At 71.6% G+C, this 21,136-nt stretch overlaps 1 protein-coding gene across 1 annotated transcript; it reads left to right on the forward strand.

The window, feature by feature from the left end:
- Nucleotides 1-1,207: 1,207 nt before the first annotated feature.
- Nucleotides 1,208-20,579, forward strand: ASPG (asparaginase; the record flags this gene model as incomplete). The annotated part of the gene is made up of 16 exons (XM_079769721.1): nt 1,208-1,289; nt 6,027-6,135; nt 6,683-6,794; nt 8,532-8,657; nt 9,015-9,098; nt 9,441-9,567; nt 13,022-13,134; nt 13,739-13,921; nt 14,015-14,128; nt 14,591-14,704; nt 15,697-15,792; nt 16,010-16,173; nt 17,993-18,079; nt 19,505-19,604; nt 19,899-19,979; nt 20,462-20,579. 16 exons carry the CDS (start codon nt 1,208-1,210, stop codon nt 20,480-20,482), a joined length of 1,713 nt encoding a protein of 570 aa, XP_079625847.1. The 3' UTR covers nt 20,483-20,579.
- Nucleotides 20,580-21,136: the final 557 nt, after the last annotated feature.

Genomic DNA, 21,136 nt, shown 5'->3' on the forward strand with positions numbered 1-21,136 from the left:
TGACAATTAACTTGATAACAACCACAATGAGGGAATGTCCTGGTGCCCTGAGGGGTCTGGGGTAAAAAGGAAGTTACAAGTTCCCCAGAAGTCTCTCAGGTATGTTACCTTAGAGGCAAAAAGGCAAATGGCTCAGTAAAGATCTAAGTTGATCTTTGTAGGGAAAATACTTGTCCTAGGACATGACTACCCACCATAACCTGTTTGTAGTTAAATATTTAATTTTCAGACCAGCTTTTGTGGTGACTTTAGGCCTCTGAGTTTGCAAGACTGCCACACAGGCCTCTCCTGAGCTTGTCAGGTTAGCATGTGGCTCCTTTCGTCCACACCCCCAAACTAATACAGACCCCCCAGCAAACTAATACAGACATCCCCAGCAAACTAATACAGACCCCCTCCCAGCAAACTAATACAGACCCCCCAAACTAATACAGACCCCACAAACTAATACAGACATCCCCAGCAAACTAATACAGACCCCCCAGGAAACTAATACAGAGCCCCCAAACTAATACCCCCCAGCAAACTAATACAGACCCCCTCCCCCAAACTAATACAGACCTCCACCCCGCCCTCCGGGCAGCATTAGGTCCCGTGATGTGGAAGGGACTGACTTTATGACCAGGATCAGAGTAACTTCCATGGAACCAAAACCCCGGCTCTTCCCAGAGGGCGTGGGCGGCCTGGGGGCTGTGCGGGAGCCAGGCAGCTCCACATCCGTCCTGGGAGCCTGCGCCCGCTCCTTTCTTCCCGGCTCTGCCCTGAGGTCCCTGGTCCCCTCGGGCCTTCTGGACGGGGTGCAAGGGGCGGGCTGGGGTCTCTGCCCACGCCCGGCCACCCCGTGGGGTGGACCTCGACGGCGGTCAACAGCGCCGGCCCTGCTGGGCACCGGGGTCCCTGCGGCTGCTGATACCACTGTCTGCGGGGCATGAGCCTACGCCCCTGTCACAGGCCCTGGACCCTGGGGTCGCCGTGCGCTCAGGCCCCGCCCCGCCCAACAGGCCCCGCCCCGCCCAACAGGCCCCGCCCTACCCGCCAGGCCCCGCCCCCAAGCAGGCCCCGCCCCCCAGCGAGCCCCACCATCCCGGGTGCCCTGGGCGCTCCTCAGTCCCGGCTCCCGCCGGCACCACAGCCCCCGAGTCCGGGCTCCCCGCACCGTCTCCTGCGCCCGCAGCCGCTCTGCCCCTTCACCGGCTGCCCCGCCAGCATGGCGCGCGCGGCGGGCCCCGAGCGGCGGCTCCTGGCCATCTACACGGGGGGCACCATCGGGATGCGGAGCCAGCGCGGCGGTGAGTCGGCGGGCGGCCGGGAGGGGTCCTCCGGTCGGCGGGACGGGGTGGTCCTCGCGCCCCGCCTTCCCGGGGTCCCAGCCGCCGATCGAGCCCGCTCCGGCCCGGGTGCCCGCCCCTGGAGGGCAGGGAGCGTCAGCGGCCAGCGCGTCCCGCGGCGACTGCCCGGCCTCGGGGTGGGGGTGGGGGGTGGGGGTGGGCCGGGCGCCCGTGCCCCTTCCGGGCCAACCAGCGCGGGCAGGGCTGCGGGGCTGCGAGGCGCCGCACTAGGGCCGCTGAGCGCTGTGATGAGCCCCAGCCATCCCTGCTGCCCTGGGCTCCTGGCGCCGGAGGGCTCTGACCCCTTTGGGGAGGGCAGCGTGCAGGGCGCGGGGGGCTGTCTGACCCCTTTGGGGAGGGCGGCGTGCAGGGCGCGGGGGGCTGTCTGACCCCTTTGGGGAGGGCAGCGTGCAGGGCGCGGGGGGCTGTCTGACCCCTTTGGGGAGGGCGGCGTGCAGGGCGGGGGGACTGTCTGACCCCTTTGGGGAGGGCAGCGTGCAGGGCGCGGGGGGCTGTCTGACCCCTTTGGGGAGGGCGGCGTGCAGGGCGGGGGGACTGTCTGACCCCTTTGGGGAGGGCAGCGTGCAGGGCGGGGGGACTGTCTGACCCCTTTGGGGAGGGCAGCGTGCAGGGCGCGGGGGGCTGTGTGTCTGCCTGTGGCGTTGCCTGGCCGGAGTCGGCAGGAGTGCACGCTCTGTGTGGGGCCAGGGCCGCCAGGGCTCCCAGTCGGAAGGCTGCTGGCCGGGTGCTGCCTTCGGGGAGGGACCCAGTGGAGTCGGGGAGCCCCCGGGGAAGAGCATCGGCCGTCCGGCTCGGGGTCAGCTGCAGAGGCTCCTCTGGGCGCCGTGACTGACCCGTGGGTGCCCCTCCCCGGGCCGGCAGGACAAGCCCTCAGCCTCATCCTCGAACCCCTTTCCCCTCCTCGGCTGTCCACAGGTGACCTGTCCCTCAGGAGCCCCGTTTCCCACGCACTGTCCTCTGCCACCTTCCTCCTCCCTCCGCCCGGCCGCCCCTCCGCGCGCCCACGTGCCGGTCACACCTGGGGGGCCCCACACCTGGCCCTGGCGTCCTCCCCGGACCCGCTCCCGGCCTGGCCACTGCCTGCAGCCTGGCCTCGCCCTGCCTCACAACCAACTCAGCTCCCCACTCCCCCCTCCCCCTCTCCTTCCCCCTTCTCTCTCCCCTCCCCTCCCCCTCCCCTGACCCAACATCCTCCTTTGCCCTTGCTGGTGCTTGGACCACTTCCTGTCCCTTCCTCCCTCCTTCCCAACGCTGCCCACTGAGGCAGCCGCTCAGGCCCTCCCGCAGTGCTTCTGGGGCCTCGGCCCCTGCTAGTCCATCCGCCACACGTGATGGTCACTTCACAGACACCCTCAAGGCGCCCGGTGGCTGGGCCCTGTCGGAGGGGCTCGGGCGCTGGGACAGGGTGGTCCTCATCCCGGCCGGCGGCTCCCCCGGGCTGCCAGGAGCCGCTGTCGGCTGCTGTGCCTCCGTATCCCCGATCTGGACAGTTCGCTGCTGGTCCCGCCGCACTCCCACCAAGGGCTGCGGTCCCTCCGCCTGGACCTCAAACCAGCAGCCCCCAGGCGGGGGCCGGTCCCAGAGGACCACCTGACTGCCGGCCCAGCCTGTGTCTGGGGGGCTGGACCTGGGGGGGGGCGTTGCAGGGCTGGGGAGAGAGGCCGCTGCTTTCTCGAGGGCTGGCTTGCCCGCTCCTCTGGGGCCGCCCACCCTGTGTCCCTCCGGGCTCAGCGGCCAGCCTGCCCGCCAGCGGGACGCCGCCCTCTGAGCCCTGGGTCCCCTTCGGGCTCAGCACCCAGCCTGCCCGCCAGCGGGACGCCGCCCTCCGAGCCCTGGGTCCCCTCCGGGCTCAGCACCCAGCCTGCCCGCCAGCGGGACGCCGCCCTCCGAGCCCTGGGTCTCGGAGCAGCACCCAGCCTGGCCCGCTGGGACCGTGGCCGCGTCTTTGCCCTGAGCTGAGGGCTCTGCCCCAGAAGGAGCCCGCCACCCGGCACCTGTCTTCCTGCCCTCCCCCCCCCCGCCCCCTCCCGTGCCTCCCGCCGCTGCCAGACCCTCCCCTCAGGAGGCGGTGTGTCCCGGGGAGCCTGTCCCTGCTGCCCCCCCAGGAGAGGAGCAGCCCGGGTCCCGGTGCCCCTGACCCTGAGGGCCATCGGAGGCCCTCCCTGCGCTGCGGGGTCCGGCAGTCCTCGGACACGGGTGGCGTGGACCTTTTCGTGCCAGAGCAGAGCCGGCCGGGGCCTGGGGGAGCCCTGGCCTCCATGAGCCCGGGGGTGGGGGGCGGTGAACTCGGCACCGCAGGCCCCCGCCCGGCGTTTCCTCAGGGCGGTGCGGGGTCAATGATTAACTGGCCGCGCTGCTGACGCGCCTCTGCCCCCGGGAGGTCGGGAGGGAGGTGGCCCGGCCTCAGCAAAGCTGTCTGGATCGTCACCGTCCAGGGCACTTCTGCGCCTGCTGGTAAACAGCAGCCGCCAGGGCACACGGCGCGGCCAGGCCGTGCCAAGGTCAGGGCAGCGAGGGGGCAGCGAGGGGGCAGCGAGGGGGGCAGCGAGGGGGGCAGTGAGGGAGGAGTGAGGCAAGGAGAGGAGGGCTTAGGGTGCAGCCCCTGCAGGGACGGCTCTTTCCCAGCAGGTGGGCTGGTCACATGACCGCTGCCCTTGGGTCTTATTGGGGGATCTTTAAGAAATGTGTCTGTTTTTATTGAGTTTTAGAGAGAGGAAAGGAGACGGATAGAGAGAAACATCACTGATGGGCTGCCTCCTGCACACCCACACTGGGGATGGAGCCTGCAACCTGGGCCCGCGCCCTGACGGGAATGGAACCGTGACCTCCTGGTTCATAGGTCATCGCTCACCGGGCTCACTGAGGGAGCCCCAATGGCCAGGTGCTACACCGATAGGAGCGCTCTCCCAGCACACAGCTTGTTTTCCGTGTAGACGTTTTTCTAAGGAAAAGGGTCCGTTGTCCGCCTAGGACCTGTCGCGGCTCAAACGGCGCCGTTTATGGGAAACAGGAAGTGGAGGGAGCGAGGCCCTTTGTTCCCAGCGCGAACGAGCAGCGAAGGTGGAGAGGAGGCCCGTGGGCTGGGCCCGGACCCAGGGCCTGGGAGCTGGCGCGGCCGGACCAAGCGGGCTGGAACCGCGGCCTACGTGCCTGGCCGCCCGCTGCACCCGGTCAGTGCGCCTTCCAGACGGCGGAGACCAGAGAGCGTACTGCCCTGGTCCGAAGGCCAAGCTGTGGGGACACATAACAGGACGGAAACTGGTGCCCCCGGCGGGCGAGGGCAGAGCAGAGGGGCCAGAGCCGTGGGCAGGAGGGCCATTCAGGCTGCAGAGGGCCTGGGGCGGCGGCTGGGGGTGGGGGCCCGAGCTCAGCTGCTGGCCCCGAGGGAGGGCCTGGACTGGCCCCGAGCCCCGAAGAAGGACCCTCGGGGACAGGTGAGCGGGCTTTCGGGCTCCTTAAGGGGAAAGAGGAGCAGAGGAGGTCAGAGAGGTTCGAAGCGTGAGGAGGGCTCGAACCGGCGTTGAAGGCAGAGCCAGGGGCCCGGCCTGGGCGCTGGGAGCCGGAGAAGCCGAGGATGGCGGGTCAGAGGCCCCCGGGACACTGGTCCACACATGGGCCCGGATTCTGACAACCGAGGGAGCCGGGACGCGGCCCCCAGCACCTCCGAGCTGTTTGGAGCAGCCCGGCTCGGGCCGTTTGTTACACAGCCGCGGGGACTGATACACCCGGCCCGTCACCGGGAGTGACCACTGACCTTGGCCCTGAACGTGCTGCCCTGTTCCAGCCGATGGGGGTGGTGGGGACCTTGTTGTCCTTGCTGCTGAGTCCGGGTGCCCAGTGCAGCCAAGCACAGGGGAGACGCCCACAGAACCTCCGCGAGGAGTGGCTGTGCCTGAGGGCGCGGCGTGGGGCGGAGGCCTGCGCTGAGGAGTCTTTTCCAGGAGGGAGGCACGCTGTGACCGCTTAGGGCAGGGCCGTTGGATATTTATAACGTCACCCTCGGGCCATACAAAATGACCCACTTATAAATGAGCCCGCTCCACATGGTCAAGCATTTAATTAACTCACCCCTTATGTCGGGGCAGGGCTGGACGCCCCCACCCCCCCTATTTTAGGGTTTGCCTAGAACCCGGCGCCCTCTCTGCCAGGGCCTCGGTAGAAGCATGTTTCTGGGGCACGGCCGCTGCAGGCGAAGGCCTGGGCTGGACCCTGGAGGGGTGGCACACAGCCCAGCAAGGGAGCAGAGGCCGTGGAGGGCATGTGGGAAAGGCAGCGGGGCCTGGCATCATGGAGGGCTTCCTGGAGGCAGTGCCCTGAGCTGGGGGGAAGCCCCTGACAGGCTGGCAGAGGGCTGGGGCTGAGGAGCGTGTCTGGGGTGCTCTGCGGAGTGGGGGCAGGGGAGTGGCATCTGAGAAAGAGGCCACAGAGGGCCACGGCCCCGGGAGCCTCGGGTGGGCTCCCCTGGAGACGGGGCCCGGGCAGCTGCAGGCCTGTCCACCTGGCCTCCGACTTCCCCGAGGCCCGAGCTCACCTGGGCCAAGCCCGCTCCCTGCCCACACCCCTGCCCAGGCCTGACCCCCAGCCCGGGGCAGCAGGTGCCCAGCACAGACGGAGGGGCCGTGTTTGCAGAGCTGGTGGTGGCTGCCGGCCCCTGACCCCCCCCTCCCCCGCCTGCAGTGCTGGTCCCGGGGCGGGGCCTGGCCGCCGTCCTAAGGACACTGCCCATGTTCCACGACGAGGAGCATGCCCGGGCCCGCGGCCTCCCCGAGGACACCCTGGTGCTGCCGTGAGTGTGGGCTCCCTCGCTGTCCCGGGGGAGGGCCATCCGGAAGCTGCGTCTCTCAGGGCCTCCCTCCAGCCATTCATTTGCAGGAGGCCGTCACTCACGTCCTCTTCCACGGCTTGGAACGGACCAAAGTCCCCTTTGGAGAGCGCCTCGGACCCCCACCCGCTGGGGTGGCCCGCGGGCCCCTCCTCCCCGTGCGAAGGCCCCGGCTCTCGGCCCAGGCTGCCTGGTGCCCTTCCCGGCTGGCAGGCGCGTGGGGAGTCGCCCTCCCGGTCGCTGACCTTCCTCCCAGGCGGGCCTGGCTCATCCCTCGGGGGGGGGGGGAGGGGGCTGTGCCTGCTGCAGCTCTTCCTGGCCGTCCTCGGCCCCTCTCAGCACCCACGGTCCCTGCTCCTGGGAAGTCCGGCGAAGGGAGGCTGGGCCTGTCCTCCGCTCCGAGTTTGTGGATGCGCAGACACCGGCCCTGGTGCAGAGGCCCTGCCGGCCCGGAGGGGAACGGGGTGGCCAAGGCAGGAGTCAGGTGGGCACCGGCCTTCTGCCCCCGCAGGCCCGCCAGTCCCGACCAGAGGATCGTCTACACGGTGCTGGAGTGCCAGCCCCTCTTCGACTCCAGTGACATGACCATCACCGAGTGGGTGCAGATTGCCCAGACCATTGAGGTAGCAGGGGGTGTGGGCGGGGCTGTGCATGATGAGCAGGGCTGTGGGAGTGGGCGGGGCTGTAGCGTGTGGGCGGGGCTGTGCATACTGAGCAGGGCTGTGGGAGTGGGCGGGGCTGTAGCGTGTGGGCGGGGCTGTGCATACTGAGCAGGGCTATGGGAGTGGGCGGGGCTGCAGCGTGTGGGCGGGGCTGTGCATGCTGAGCAGGGCTATGGGAGTGGGCGGGGCTGCAGGATGTGGGCGGGGCCGGGGCTGCTGGCGGGGCTGCAGTCAGGTAGGGCTATTGGGGGGGCGAGGCCAGCCCACCCACTCGCTCTGGGTCTGCGGTGGGTCTGTGGCTTCAGGAAAGTGCCAGGCCCTGGGGTCACATCCCAGCAGCAGGGCCTCTGAGGCCCTTGCCCACCTCATCCTGCCCCGCCCCCACTCCGTGCAAGGGGAGGGTGGCTCTTTCCGGTGACGGACAGCGGTCCTGGTTTGTTCATGCGCTTGGTTTGTCCCAGTGGGAACCTGGGTCGGTGTGTGATGCCTGCCCGCAGACTGACCAGCTCACACCTGGCCCTTACCCCGCTGTCCGCCCCTTGCCCGCCCGCCCGCCCGCCCGCGAGGCAGGGCCATAAAAGGGTGCAGGACCCCGAGGGGTGTCTGGGCTCACGGCACGCCTTTCCTGAGGCCAGGGCACCCTCCACCAGCCGTCCTCTCTGTTCCCCGCCCCCCACCCCATCCGGCCCGATCCTGGGCCTGGCTCCCGGGGGGCCCTCCCATCCTCCGGCCTTCTCACCGGCCCCCAGGGGTTCATCACACAGGCTCCCCTTCCCGGGCAGCCAAGAGCCTGGCCCCCAGCCACGGCTTGTCTCGTGCCCCCCTTCACCGTGAGCACCTGGGACAAGGTGTGGCCCTGGGCCTGGCCCTTCCGCCCCTTCGGGGCCACCGGCGACCAGTGGGCATTCTGCGGCCCTTGTCCCGGGAGCACTGTCCTGGCTGCAGGGCCTTTGGAGCCGGGTCACCTGCCTGCGGCCGCGCCCTGTGTGGCCAGCAGATGGCGCCCCAGCCCGGCCTGTGGCACAGCTCTGCCATCCCTCCGGCTGCTGGTCTTTCCATCCTGGTCCCCTTGTCCCTCGCAGCCGCTCCGAAGCTCAGTCTCGGCGGCCCTCCAGGAGGTGGTGGCGGAGGCTGTGCCCGCAGCCGCCCTCACTCCTGAGAGCTGGCAGCAGGGCGGTGCCTGGAAGGACCCTCCCCCTTGCCCGCCAGCACCTGCCCGCTGCCCACCTCCCCTGCCCTCCCAGTGCTGCCTGTGCCTCCGCCCATCGCTGTGCCCATGTCCGGCCCACCCGCCGGACAGCAGGCTCCGGGCTGGCTCCCCACCCTCCTCTGCCGGGCATGTCACTCAGCACCGGGCTCTCGGGGCTGGGTTCTGGCGGGTCCCCACTGACCGGTGTTCTCGGGAGTCCTGCCTGGGCCTCCCCGCGGAGGGCACTACCGGGGAGCCGAGGGGGCCCTGCTGGTCCTCGGGGGACGTCCACCACCCCATCACGGTGGGCTCACACCAGGAGTCAGGGAGGGAGCCGCCCCGGGGCGGGGAGAGCGGGCCGGACTCCAGCCTGCCCAGCCCGGCCTCCATGTCAGGGTCCCGGCGCCCGCCCCGCGCCGCTCTGAGCGGGGCCTGCGTGTTGGTGGAGGGGAAGGCTCCGCTCCCGGGGGAAGCGCGGGGGGCGCCTGGTGAGCGGCCGCCTCCCGCAGACACACTACGAGCGGTTCCACGGCTTCGTGGTCATCCACGGCACCGACACCATGGCCTTCGCCGCCGCCGCGCTCGCCTTCGCGCTGGAGAACCTGCAGAAGACGGTGGTGCTCACGGGCGCCCAGGTGACCGCCTTCCCGCGGCCCAGGGCCCGCTCTGCGCTGTCAGGCCCCGGGGCAACGTGGGCGACTGTCCCTCCCCTCCTTCTCCCACGGTACACGTGCCGGGTGTCATGCAGAGCGGGGTGCCCTCGGGACCCCCGGCCTGGCTGGCAGTGGTGTGGTCCCTGTGGGTGGCAGGAAGCCAGGCGGAACCCTCCCGTGTGGGGAGCGGCGGGGGCAGCCGAGGGGAGGGGCCGGGCTGGGCCGGTAGCATCAGCAGGGGCAGTTCTCGGGGGGCAGGGCCCGCAGACCCCGCTCCCCCAGCCTGAGCTGCCCGCCCCTCTGCCCCGAGCCGCGGCCTTAGCTCCGTGCGCCCCCCAGGTGCCCATCCACGCCCTGTGGAGCGACGGCCGCGAGAACCTGCTGGGGGCCCTGCTCATGGCCGGCCAGTACGTGATCCCCGAGGTACCCCCCCCTCCCGGGGTGGCAGGGGCCAGGGCTCTGAGGGCTGCCCTCACCTGTGATTGACACCCGGCACGCGTACCGTGGGAGAAGGGGGGGGCAGTCGCCCACGTTGCCCCGGGGCACGCTGTCGTCCGTGGGCTTTCCCCAGACCTGCCTTTCTGCTCCCCGTGGGGGAGCTCCCACAAAGACAGTCCCGGCCTTTCCCGCCTCGGCATCTGGCCGGGCGCGTGGGCACAGGAATCACTCACGAGGTTCCCCGCCCCCCACACGGCGGGGGGCCTGCACGGAGGGGCGGTCGGCCCGTGTCACCCGCTGCCCCCCCCCCCCGCCCCCGCCCCGCAGGTCTGCCTGTTCTTCCAGAACCAGCTGTTTCGGGGCACGCGGGTGACCAAGGTGGATGCCCGCAAGTTCGCCGCCTTCTGCTCCCCCAACCTGCCGCCGCTGGCTGTGCTGGGCGCTGACGTCACAAGTAAGCGGGGTGAGGGGTGAGGGGTGCTGTGGGCGGCAGGAGGGCACCCACAGACCCTGCAGGGAGCTGGGCGGGGAGACTGGGCGGGAGCACCCACCGCCCCTGAGCTGGGACAGCGCAGCTCGGCTCTGCCCCGGCGCTGCGTGGGCTGCGTGGGCTGCGGGGCTGTGGGGGGGCTCGGGGGGGTTGGGATGGGTTTGGGGGGAGCCCTGGCCAGGAGTTGGCTAGAGGAGGGGCAGGTTTGGGGGATTTGCCCCTCGTGTGCCCCCTCCCGCCCCCCCGGCCAGGAGGCCCCAGCCCAGGAATCCCTCTCAGAGGCCACGCACCTTGGTCCCGGCCCTTCTCTCTGTCCCCCAGGCCTGGCAGGCAGCCGCACCCCTTGTCTCCAGCGGGTCATGTGTCCTGACCTCCGGGAGGACACCCCACTCCTTGCTTTGGGTGTGGGAGCTGCTCGACCAGGCTGCTGGGCCGAGCTCAGGGCCCCCTAATGGCCCCGGAGGGCCCCCGCTGTCCGGGTCCGAGGCGGGCCTGACCAGCGCCTCCCCTCCCCCCACACCCTGGCAGCCTCCTGGGACAGGCCGGAGTGTCCCCACGCCCCTGGGACCTGTGGGTTCCCCCAGGGGCCTGGCCCCCCTGGCCCGGTGTGTAAGGGACACCCCGCCTGCTGGGCCTGTGCTTCCTGACGGCGCAGGGGCTCCGGGCACCCGTCCCCGCCCCGCCCTGCCCCGCCCCCGCTGTGGCCCTTCCTGGGGGCGTTAGGGGCCCTGGGGCCTCGCTCCCGGTGGGGCCGCTTCTGTGGGACACACAGGACCCAGCTCTCCGGGTTGGTCCGCCTGCCTGAGCGTCCGGCCCTCGAAACAACGGAGGTGGCCTCGCCCACACGGCTCTGCCCCTGTGGGGTCTGCAGGGGCGGTTCCCAGGGGCAGGCAGCGGGGAGCCCTGGAGGGCTTAGGGTGCAGCCCCTGCAGGGGTCGGGCTCTTTCCCGGCAGGCGGGCTGGTCACGTGACCCTGAACGCTCCCAGAGCCTTGGGGTCTCAGGTCAGGACACAGCTGGGGGTCAGGCACAGTGACGGGCAGGCCCCTCCGCCAGGGGGTCAGGGCCAGGGCAGGAGGACCCCATGGGGGGACCGAGGTGGAGGGGCAGGGCCGCACGGGAGGCATTGGCTTGGCCCTGAGCCCCGACTCCCATTCCCGAGCTCTGACCTGCACTCCCGCCGGGCCCACCCCCCCGCCCATCCCCCAGGGGCCTTGTGTGTGGGGGGGTGGTGAGGCCCAGAACACGTCAGTGCACCTCATGCCTGTGCAGCGCCCCCAGGGCTCCGGGGACTGGAGAGCTGGAGCAATCCAGGGGGGCTTCCTGAAGAGGGCGGCACCGATGCTGTGCTGACGGAAGGCCTGGCTTCCCTGCCCATGCTGGGTGGTGGCACTCGGCCCCTCTTGCCCGTGTCGGGAGACCCAGCCCAGCTGAGGAAGGAAGGAGCAGGGACCCCTCCCCCGTGGGGGCTGAGTCACCCCTCATCTGGAGCTTAGGAGTGGAGCCTGGGGGTGAAGCCTGCTGGCGGGCGCGGAGGAGTGCGCTGGGTCCCGGGCCCCTGGCTGGGGCTCGCCAAGCCCGGGAGGCCGCGGGCACAGGACTGCCTGCTCTGCCAGGCCCAGAGGCTCGGCGGGTGCAGGGCTGAGGCCGGCCCGCAGGCCCCGTCCCCACCGGCTCCCCCCCTGGACTGCGTGCGGGTGTGAGAACCGCCTCGCCCGCCCGGGCCTGTCCGGTTTGGCGGCTGCTGTTGAGAAACAGGGCGCTCTGCCCGGCCCAGGGTGTGGCTGGCGGGGCGCTGGGTGCTCGGGGTGTGGGCACGGCAGCCGGAGGGCGGCTCCACGCTGGGCCCCCTCCCGGGTTCTGGTGTGTTCACTGCCTTCCCAGAGGCCCCGCAGGCTCAGGAGGCCGTGCGGGAGGGCGCGGGGTGCTGCGGGCCTGCCCCGCCGGGTCCCAGGGGGGCGGCCAGCTCCTGGCCCTCCAGCCCCCGACCCCCCGGCCCTGGCCCAGCTGCCCAGCGGTGAGGCACGTGGTCCACACTGGGCTCAGGAGGCCTCTCCTCCCTGGTGGGGGCAGCGCCCCTGGCCGGGCGGGGACTTGGGTCCCGTGGGCTCTCAGGGGGTGGCTGTCTGGGGGGACGTGGCCATCTTTGTCTCTGTGAACCCCGCTGCAGCCACCACTCCCCCGTGGTGTCAGCCTCCACCCGCCCCTGTCTTGTCTGCTCCCCCGCTGGGGCCAAGGGCCCTGAATTAAAGCCCTGGCCCGGGGTCTCCTAGCCTCTGCCCTCCTGGCCCCTCCCGGCTGCCCCCCTCCACTGCCCCCCCCCCGCAGCGCCCCGTGAGAGGGGGCGTGTCTGGAATGTCTCTCAGGTCGTGATCACGTGTGCATTGCTCCGGCCTCTGGCGGGCACAGCGGGCACAGGCTGGCACCCACCCCGTGGGGGCGGAGGAGGCCCGGGTGGAGGTCCTAGAGCCCGGCCCCCCGCCTCTGCCCTGACTCCCCGGCAGCCTCGGCGGGGCTCCCCCTCTGGGCCTCCGTGTCCTGGGACGGGCGGGCGGGCCCCTAGGTGCCTGTGCCCGGGATGGGCGCTAACAGCATCGGTGCCGGGGGGTCAGCAGCCCCCCTCTGCCCATCCAGGCCGCCGGGGCTGAGGGGGCCCCCGGGCATGGGCTCCTGAGGCTCGCAGGCCGGACCCGCTGCCCAGCCCGCACCCCGGGGACACCGTGGTCAGTCCTGGCGGTGCCGTGGCCTTCAGACTGGAGACCCCGAGCCTCTGCATGGCGGCTCGAGGGGCACCGGCCCCAAGCACCTGCCCCTCCACCCGCAGGGCTGGGACCCCCGTCACCCACCCTGGCGTGGGGCGCGGGTGGGCACACGTTGGGCCTCTGAGGCTTTGGGGTGAATCCGATGGAGGCTGTCTTTCCCCAGCGGTGAGGGGTCCAGGAGACTCATTCATTCATTCACTCACTCGTTCATTCACCCTCTCCGCTGTGGCAGGGCAGGTGCCCGGTCGGGGCGGGTGAGGCTGTTGGTCTGAGAAGGCCACCCCCCTTCTCCCGGGGTCCCGGACAGCAAACTGCTGGGATCCTGCTGCTGGGCCCCGTCTGCTGTGCCTCCTCGCCTTCGCACCTGCTGTTCCTCGGCCTCAAATGCCTCTCCTCCCCCACCGCCTACGCAGCCGCGGCTCAGACAGGCCTCCACCCCTGGGGGTCCTCCTCCCCCCCCGAGCACTGTGCCCAGGGACCTGGCACACGCCAGGGTATTCGTGAGCCCGGGGCTGGGCGTCAGGAGGGCCCGGTGGCCGGGGAGGCTCGGGGCTCTGGAAATGGCGGGGGGAGCCGGCAGCACCAAGGGCCGGAGGAGCTGGGCCAGGGTCTTGGCCCGAAGGCGGCTCCCGGGCCCACCTGCCCCTCTGTCCCCAGTCAACCGGGAGCTGGTGAGGAAGGCCCGCGGGGAGGCCCGGCTGGCGGTGCACAGCGGCATGGAGCGCGACGTGGGCCTGCTGCGCCTCTACCCCGGGATCCCCGCCACCCTGGTAGGTCCCGCCGAGCCCCACAGTCGTGTGCCCTCGCTCCCAGGCCCCCATGGCTCCCCAGTGCCGGTCCAGCGGGCCCTGCCCGCCTGCCCTGCCATCCTGTCCCCACTGCACATCCTGCTCAGCCCCGGAAGCCGGCCTCGGGCATACGCCCCTCGTGCTGGAGCCGGTGTGTCCGGGTCGGGTGGGGGACCTGCACCCGCCCGCCTCCTCGGGGCTCTGGGGCCCAGTCTCACCGTTTGGGTTGTGGGTTTGTAACGCGACCCTGCACGTGTGCTGAGCTGCAAGGCCTTCCCCAACCCGGCTGCTGGGAGCCTCCCCGCGTGCGGGGGCTGGGCTGCGTGCCGGGCGGGCGGCTAGGCCGGGCGGGAGGTGGGCAGCCCCCCTGAGCCCTTTCCCGTGGCCCGGGCATCTCCACCCCAGCCACAGCCCCGAACACACCGCAGGGACCAGGGGTCCCGCTGGGAGGCCTCTCCACGCGCCCGTGCCCGGCCACCCTGGAGCACCGCGGGCAGCGGCTCCCTCTGGCCGGGCTCGGGTGCGGGCCGAGCTGCTGGCCGCCACTGGGCAGGAGCCCAGGCCTCACACCCCTCCTGGCCGGCAGGTCCGGGCCTTCCTGCAGCCGCCCCTGAAGGGGGTGGTCATGGAGACCTTCGGCTCCGGGAACGGGCCCACCAAGCCCGACCTGCTGCGGGAGCTGCGGGCGGCGGCTGCGCGGGGCCTGCTCATCCTCAACTGCACCCACTGCCTGCAGGGCACCGTGACCTCGGACTACGCGGCGGGCATGGTGGGCGGGGCCGGGCCCGGAGGGGGGTGGGCGAGGGCACAGGGCAAACTGGGCTGGGACCCACACCCGTTTACGGCCGCCCCTCCCCCGCAGGCCGCGGCGGGAGCTGGCATCATCTCGGGCTTCGACATGACGTCCGAGGCCGCCCTGGCCAAGCTGTCCTATGTGCTGGGCCAGCCCGGGCTGAGCCTGGACGACAGGAAGGAGGTGTGAGCCCCTCGGGCTACGGGCATGTCAGCGGGATCCTGAGGGGGGGCCAGGGTGTGACGTGGGCAGACGGGGGTTCGGGGGGCGGGGTCTAGGGCTGTGTCTGCGTTTGGAAAGGGGGCAGGGATACGGGCCTCCCATGGTGCAAAGGGCCCGCTCCCTTTGCCGACCCCCCACTTGTCCTTTCACCTTCTCGAGGAGCCTGAGGTCAGGCACACCCGGAGGCTCCCCAAACTGCCCCAGAGAGCCCCTCACCCCCCAGGCAGCCCCAGGCACAGCCACCAGGCGCTCTGGTTGGGGAGAGGCCTGGGCCTTGGGGACCCTGAGCCAGGAGGGGTGGAGGGCGGGCTGGCCTGCAGGCTGAAGGATGGAGCCCGGATGGGGGAGCTGCAGGCCCAGGGCGCCCCTCACCGCATGTCCACGGGGCGCTGGCCGCGGGGCCGCCCTCCTGTGCTCCCCCAGCTGCTGGCCAGGGACCTCCGGGGAGAGATGACGCTGCCCGAGGCGGACACGAGCCGGCCCTCCCCTCAGAGCAGCCTGGGACTCGGGGTGGCCCAGCTCCTCAGCCTCAGCCAGGTACGCCCCGTCGGGGGGCAGGTCCGTGGGAGGTGCCCGGCCGGTTCTGGACCCGGGTCCCCCTGTTTCCGGGGTCAGGTCCCCAGCGGGAGGGTTTGCGGGTTCGTGGAGCAGCGAGGGAGGAGCCGGGCAGCCGGGGAGCCTCTGCGGGGTGTCGCTGGTGGGGCGGTGCCGGCTGTGGCCCTGATGCAGGCTGCCTTGTGAGGTGCGGTCCTGGGTGCTGGGAGGGAGGGGCCGCCAGCTCAGGGGTCTCTCAGGCTCCACGGGGTGAGGCTCCAGGCCCCACGGCCTCACCGGCCTCGCCAGCCTCGGGCCTCGAGCTCGCTCTCCTCCCCTTCTCGGCCAGGCTGCCGGGACCAGGAGGGGGCAGAGGAGTGGGGGCTGGGGGCCAGGTCTGCAGGGGAGGTGGGGGCCTCCCAGTGCCCATTCACACACCCAACCTCGGGGTGAAGTGGGACCTGGCGTGGGAGCCCGACAGGCACAGGGTCGCCCTGGGTCACGCCCCGTGCCTCAGTTTCCCCTCTGCACGGCACGGGTGGGCGGACCTGCCCTGGGAGCTTCGGAGTGCTCACTGCGGCTCCCCTGGGTGGCGGTCAGAGGAGAGCCGGTGCGTGTGGCCTGTGATCAGGGAGGCTTGTGGTCAGGCCCGGCCACCGGTGCGGGCTGAGCGTGGGCTGGGCTGGTGCGGGGCTGCCTGTGCGGCCGCTGCTGGGACCCCCGGCCTCTGGCATCAGCTGAGCTCCTGGATCGCCCCCACAGGCCGGGTGCTGGGGGCTCTGGAGACGTGTGGAGGGGGTTCTTCCGAGAGCCCAGCGCCTCGTGGTCATACGTCCCGGAAGGCGGTGCGGGAAGCGGGCTCAGGGGCGGGGACCCCGGCACAGCGGGTGAGGGAGAGCGGGGGCAGCCTCAGGCCCTGGGCTCGCTCCGGGGGTGCTGAGAACCCGGGCAGGCACGGTCCCCGATGCCGCGTGTCCCCCCCCGCCCCCCCGCAGGAGATGGATGCCGTGCGAGACGCCCTGACCCCCAGCCTGGCCTGCGCCGCGGCCCACGCCGGTGACCTGGAGGCCTTGCAGGCCCTGGTAGAGCGGGTGAGCCCCAGCCCCCCGGGGGGCAGGATGGTCTTTCTGGGGCTCCATGGCGCCCCTGTGCCGGGGCCACCAGGCTGGGCAGCCAGCGGCAGCCAAGGGGAGCACAGTGGCTGTGCTGGGCCCCATTCGGGGCACCCGCCCTGCCTGTCCCTTCCCGGTGGCCCACCCGCCCCTGCCCAGCCTTCCTCCGTGGGGACATGTCCTTACGTCACCCCAGGGCAGTGACCTGAGCCTGGAGGACTTTCAGGGTCAAACTCCGTTGCACGTGGCCGCCCGGAGGGGCCACGCCGCGGTGGTGAGCCTGCTGCTGCGGAGCGGGGCGGCCGTGAACGCCCGGGACCAGGAGGGCCTCAGCCCCTTGCTGCTGGCCGTGAGGGGCAGGTACCCGCCCTGCGTGCACAGGGGGGCAGGGGCGCCCTGGGGGGGCCTGGACCCAGCGACCTCCGGGGGCGGGCAGGTGTAAAGCTGGCTGCACGGTGCCAGGCGCCGGGCTGGGGGGGCACCGGTGCCCTCGACAGGCTCAGCCTGCCCCGCGGGGGGGGAGTTCCTCTGAGTTGGCCCCACCCCGTTCCTTAGAGGCAGGGGCCCAGCCTGAGGTGTGTCTGGGGTGCCAGTGGGGTCTCCTCGAGGGAGGGGGCAGAGGGCACCGGGCACAGAGGCAGTGGGGGTGTCCTGCCCGGCGGCAGGGCCGAAGCTGGTCAGTCAGGCGGGCCGTGGGCCTGAGGATCCGCGTGCCTTCGCTGGGCGCCTCCTCGCCCTCCCCAGGCCTGGCCTCTCCCGGGGCCGACCTCGCCTGCCCTGATGGACAGTCCAAACCGGGGCGGGGGGGGCCCTGATGTGACCGGGCAGGCAGGCGCTGGGCCCAGGCGCTGTGGCTGCCCAGCAGGAGGGGCGGGGCCAGCTGGTGTCCCGGCCCCATGGCCCGTGTGTGCCAGAGCAGCCCCAGACACAGCTGTGTGCAGCTCTGTGTGAGCACGCATGAACATGTGTGTTGGGCAGTAACCTCAGCTTTGCTCTTCATCCCTGGGAAGTCTTCCTCCCCCAGAGGCAGAGCCCCAGCCCCACCCCCAGCCCCCACCCCGGCCTGGCCCCGGCCCCGGCGGTCAGCATTCCCGGGGAGGGCATGGGGCGTACCTGCGGTCCTGGGTTATTTCGGGGAGGGGGCTCCGGAGTCTCAGGGCAGGCGGGGAGGTGTGGGGCCTGGGCCCCCAGACGGTCAGGGCCAAGCCCTGGTGCCCACCTCCACTGTGCGCCCTGGGAGGGGTGCATCCCCTGGTGAAGGGGTGAAGGGCTCCACCTCCTTCCCCGGCTCCTTCAGATCAGGCCTGGCGGAGGGCGGGGGGCGGAGGGCACGGGGCAGGGGGCAGGGGGCGGAGGGTGGGGGGCCTGCAGGGTGTACCCCAGCGCCCCGGCCTGCGATCTGGCCTGAGCTCGCAGGGGCGGGGATGGGTAGCACAATGAGATCACCCCACCCGGTCCCGCCCTCCTCCCCACCCGCCTGGCTGTCACAACACCCCCCAAACCGGTCTCCCCGCCTCCGCCCCCTGCCCACCCTGCTGTGCCCTGGGGTGGTTCCGCAGGCTCTTTGGCAGCGTGGGGGGCAGGGGCTGGGGTCACACCTCCTCCCAGCCTCCTTGAAGGGGAGGCGGCCGGCCGTGGGGTTTGTGGTCTCACTGCGAGGGAGGGGTCTCTGCCCCCCACTGCCGGCTGCTCTGCCCTGGTTTCTGGGGCCACACCCACCCACCCTCCCCGTGGCCGGCTCAGCCCGGCGGGCCGGCGGGCCCAGGGGTGGCCTCTGACAGCCGTCCACACCCCCAGCCCTGCTCCCGCCAGCACAACCCACGTTCGTCCCCTCCCCACCCCAAGGGCAGAGTCCGCCCCCTTGACTCAGTTTCCCCAGGCCCAGCGTGGGGGACGGGGACCACCTCAGGGGGCGATGCAGGAGCTTCCCAGGGGGCTGGCGGGTGCCAGTGGGGTCTCCTCGAGGGAGGGGGCAGAGGGCACCGGGCAGAGAGGCAGTGGGGGTGTCCTGCCCGGCGCAGGGCCGAAGCCGGGGGCCTCTGGACGCGCTGCCCGTGTGGGCTGCACCGGTGGGAGCGGTGATGCCGGCTCTGACTCCCTCCCCGTGGACTAGCGGGGGGCGTGGGTCTGGTCTGGGGCAGGACCGGGGCCCGCTGTGTCAGCACCCCTTCCCGTGCAGGCACCGGGGCACCATCGGGCTCCTGCGGGCGGCGGGGGCCTGCCTGTCGCCCCGGGAGCTGGAGGACGCGGGGACGGAGCTGTGCAGGTGAGGCCTGGGGCTGGGCCAGGGCGGCCAGGGCGGCCAGGCCTGGCGGGGGGACTGGGGTTTGGAGGCATCGTGCCCGTTGCCAGCATGACTGACCTCCCAGCCGCCCTGAGCGGCCACCATGGCCAGCCTAGGGGACGGGCACAGGGAGGACGGTCCTGGAGGTCCCTGGAGGGTGCTGGCGGCTGCGGAGGGCAGGCCAGGGCGTCCTGCGTCCCTGGGACCCTCCCCAGGGTGCCCAGGCCCAGTCCCTGCCCCCCTGCGCCACCAGCAGCTCCCACGTCCAGCCCGGGCTGCCCACAGGCTGCCTGCGGGCGGTGGAGGCGGGAGGATGGCACTGGGGCAGCGGAGAAGACAGCAGGGCGAGGCCTGTCCTGTGTGGCTGGGGTTGGGGTGCTGGCCGTGTCTGGGGTGTGCTCCCCTGAAGCTCAGAGCCCGGGCCCAGGGGCTGAGACGACAGTGGGGTCTCAGGACGACTGGCGGGGAGTGAGGAGGGGTGAGCTGCCCGCTCACAGGGAGAAGACCCCGAGCTCTGCCCCCTCACCCAGCCTCCCGCCAGCCCTGGCTTCAGAGTCGTGGGTCACGTCCTGCGGGCTGACCGGCCTGCCCCTCCCCTCTGTCAGGGAGGAGGGGTGTGCTGGGCCAGCAGGAGGGTGGGGGTGGGCCCGGAGGGAGGGGCTCGGGCCGAACCGGTGAGGCCGCCACAGCCTCTGGTCTGGACACGAGAGGGACTTCTGGTTCAGGGCTGCACCCACAGGTGGGCCTCTTCGGCTTCATTGACAGATGGGGAAACCGAGGCAGGGAGCGGTCGGGTCAGCCAGGTCCCAGAGGGGCTGGTGGGTGCACCCAGAAGTTACCCAGCACCGCCGTGGGGACTGCTGCGGGGTCCTGACTAGGAGGGGGTCACGAGGGCCGCTTTGGGGGGCTGCACCCCCAGGTCCCAGAGCTGGGGGTGGGCTCCTCCGAGAGGGCAGGGGCGCGGGGTTGCCACCCGCCACCTCCTCCTCCAGGCAGGCCGGCCCCGCCCCCCGGGCCCCTCCGTGAGCTGCTGGGCTCACTCCCGCCCCCCACGGGTCTGCTCCTGGCCCGTGGGCCCCGCCCAGGGAGAGCGTGTTGTGAAATGTGAAACTGGCACGCAGCTCTCAGCGCGGGGCGTGTACGTGTGCCCGGGCCTGCATGCCCGTGTGTACGTGCTCCCGCGTGCGTGCGTGTGCGTGCGTGTGCACCCCTGACCTGAGTCACAGGCACCCGCACTGGGTGAAACCAGACCCAGGCTGCCCACTCCGGCCCCGGCCCGGCCCGGCGCTGCTGGGCCCGCTGTTTGGCGTTGGCTCTGTGCGGACGCTGCCGGCACCCGGGCAGGCAGGTGGGCAGGTGGCCGGCCGGCGCCCCGCAGGCCCTGATGGCCCCTTGGCTCCCCTCCAGGCTGGCCTCCAGGGCGGACGGTGAAGGCCTGCGGGCGTGGTGGCAGGCAGGGGCCGACCTGGGGCAGCCGGGCTACGATGGGCGCAGCGCCCTGCTCGTGGTGAGTGCCACCGGGCTCCGGGGCCACCGCCTCCTCCAGGAAGGCCCCCCTGCCCATCCGCACACGCCCACACTCTCCTGGCGAACGCCCTTCACACTGGGGAGCCCGGGGTGGGGTGGGGAGGGACACCCCCTTCCAGTGCCCAGGGTTGTGGGGCGAGAGTGACACATGGGCCCCGTGTGTCTGGGCGGGAGGAGGTGGGAGCGGGGGCCCCTGGGCTGGGGAAGGTTGGGTGGAGGCCAGGCGGCTGGGCAGTAACCCTCAGCAGCCCCTCCCTCGGACTCCCTCCTGCAGGCAGAAGCCGCTGGGAACGTGGAGGTGGTGACTCTCCTGCAGAGTCTCCAGGGTGCGGCTGGGGCCCCGGCCCCGGGGCCGGTAAGTCCCCCCAGGCAGGGCTGACCACTCCCTGCCCTGTGGCCAGACCCCAGCGTGGGCCAGAGCCTCTCCTGTGGGCAGGCACCCACTGTGTAGGGGGAGGTGACTATGCTGGTGGGAGATGGGAGCAGTCAGGGAGGGCTGCCTGGAGGAAGGGCCACCTAGACCTCCTGGATTCTGTCCTGTCAACCGCCCCTTGACAGACCTACCACAGCCCTGGAGGGCCCGGCCATGCCAAGCAGGTCCTCGAGCCCCAATGGTGCTCGGATGCCTCTGCTGCGTGTCCTGCCCGCCCTGACCCACTTACCCCCGGGCCCCCTGACCGGGCGCCCCTGCTGCCTCCCAGGCTGTGCTGGCCAGGCCCCTGCCAACAGCCCCCCACGCCCCCCGCGGCCTCTGGAAGAGTCTCGAGGCCGGTGGATGTGTTGGGTCTTGGGTGGGCCCCTCCATCCGCCCTGAGCCTCAGCAGACTCTCGTTTCAGGAAGTGCTGCCTGGTGTCTAACCCGAATCCGTCTGCTGCGGCATCAGCCATCCCTTCCTGTGACCTGCAGGAGGGGTCGCCGGCACCCCGCCCCGTGGCTCTGACTGATGTGACCCCGCTGCCGGGACTCTGTCCGTCCTGTTCCCGAGACCGGCCTCGTGTCTGTGTTGGGTGGTGTGACAATAAAGTCTCAGGGACACTCCCTCCCGGGTCCCCAGCGCTCTGTGTGTGTGTGTGTGTGTGTGTGTGTGTGTGTGTGTGTGTGTGTGTGTGTGTTGGGGTGGGGAGCGGCCAGGCCCAGGCTCTGGTTCACAGGGTGGTGACCAGCACCCCAGGTGAGACACTCAGCCGGCCTGTCCCAGGAGCAGGAGTCCCCTCCCCCCACTGCCCTGTCTCCCGCCCGCGGGCTGTTCCCTCCTCCAGACAACCTCTGCCCCATCACCTCCCTCCGTGGGAATCCTTCTCATCCTTAGCGCTTGGAGTCACCTCCTCCAGGCAGCCCCCCACCCACGCGGGCTCCCCTGTAACTCCTGAGGACCCTGTCTCGGGGCCTCGCCTGCCTGGTTTGCCCAGGGCCCTGCAGGGGCCAGTCCTTCCCGGGTTCATTCCAGTCCCATCGGCCCGGGGCCTGACTCTCCACCCACTGTGAGCCCCGCCGGCCAGGCCACCTGCCTG

This window comes from Cnephaeus nilssonii (assembly GCF_951640355.1).
Source record: "Cnephaeus nilssonii genome assembly, chromosome: 4".
NCBI classification, from domain to species: domain Eukaryota; kingdom Metazoa; phylum Chordata; class Mammalia; order Chiroptera; family Vespertilionidae; genus Cnephaeus; species Cnephaeus nilssonii.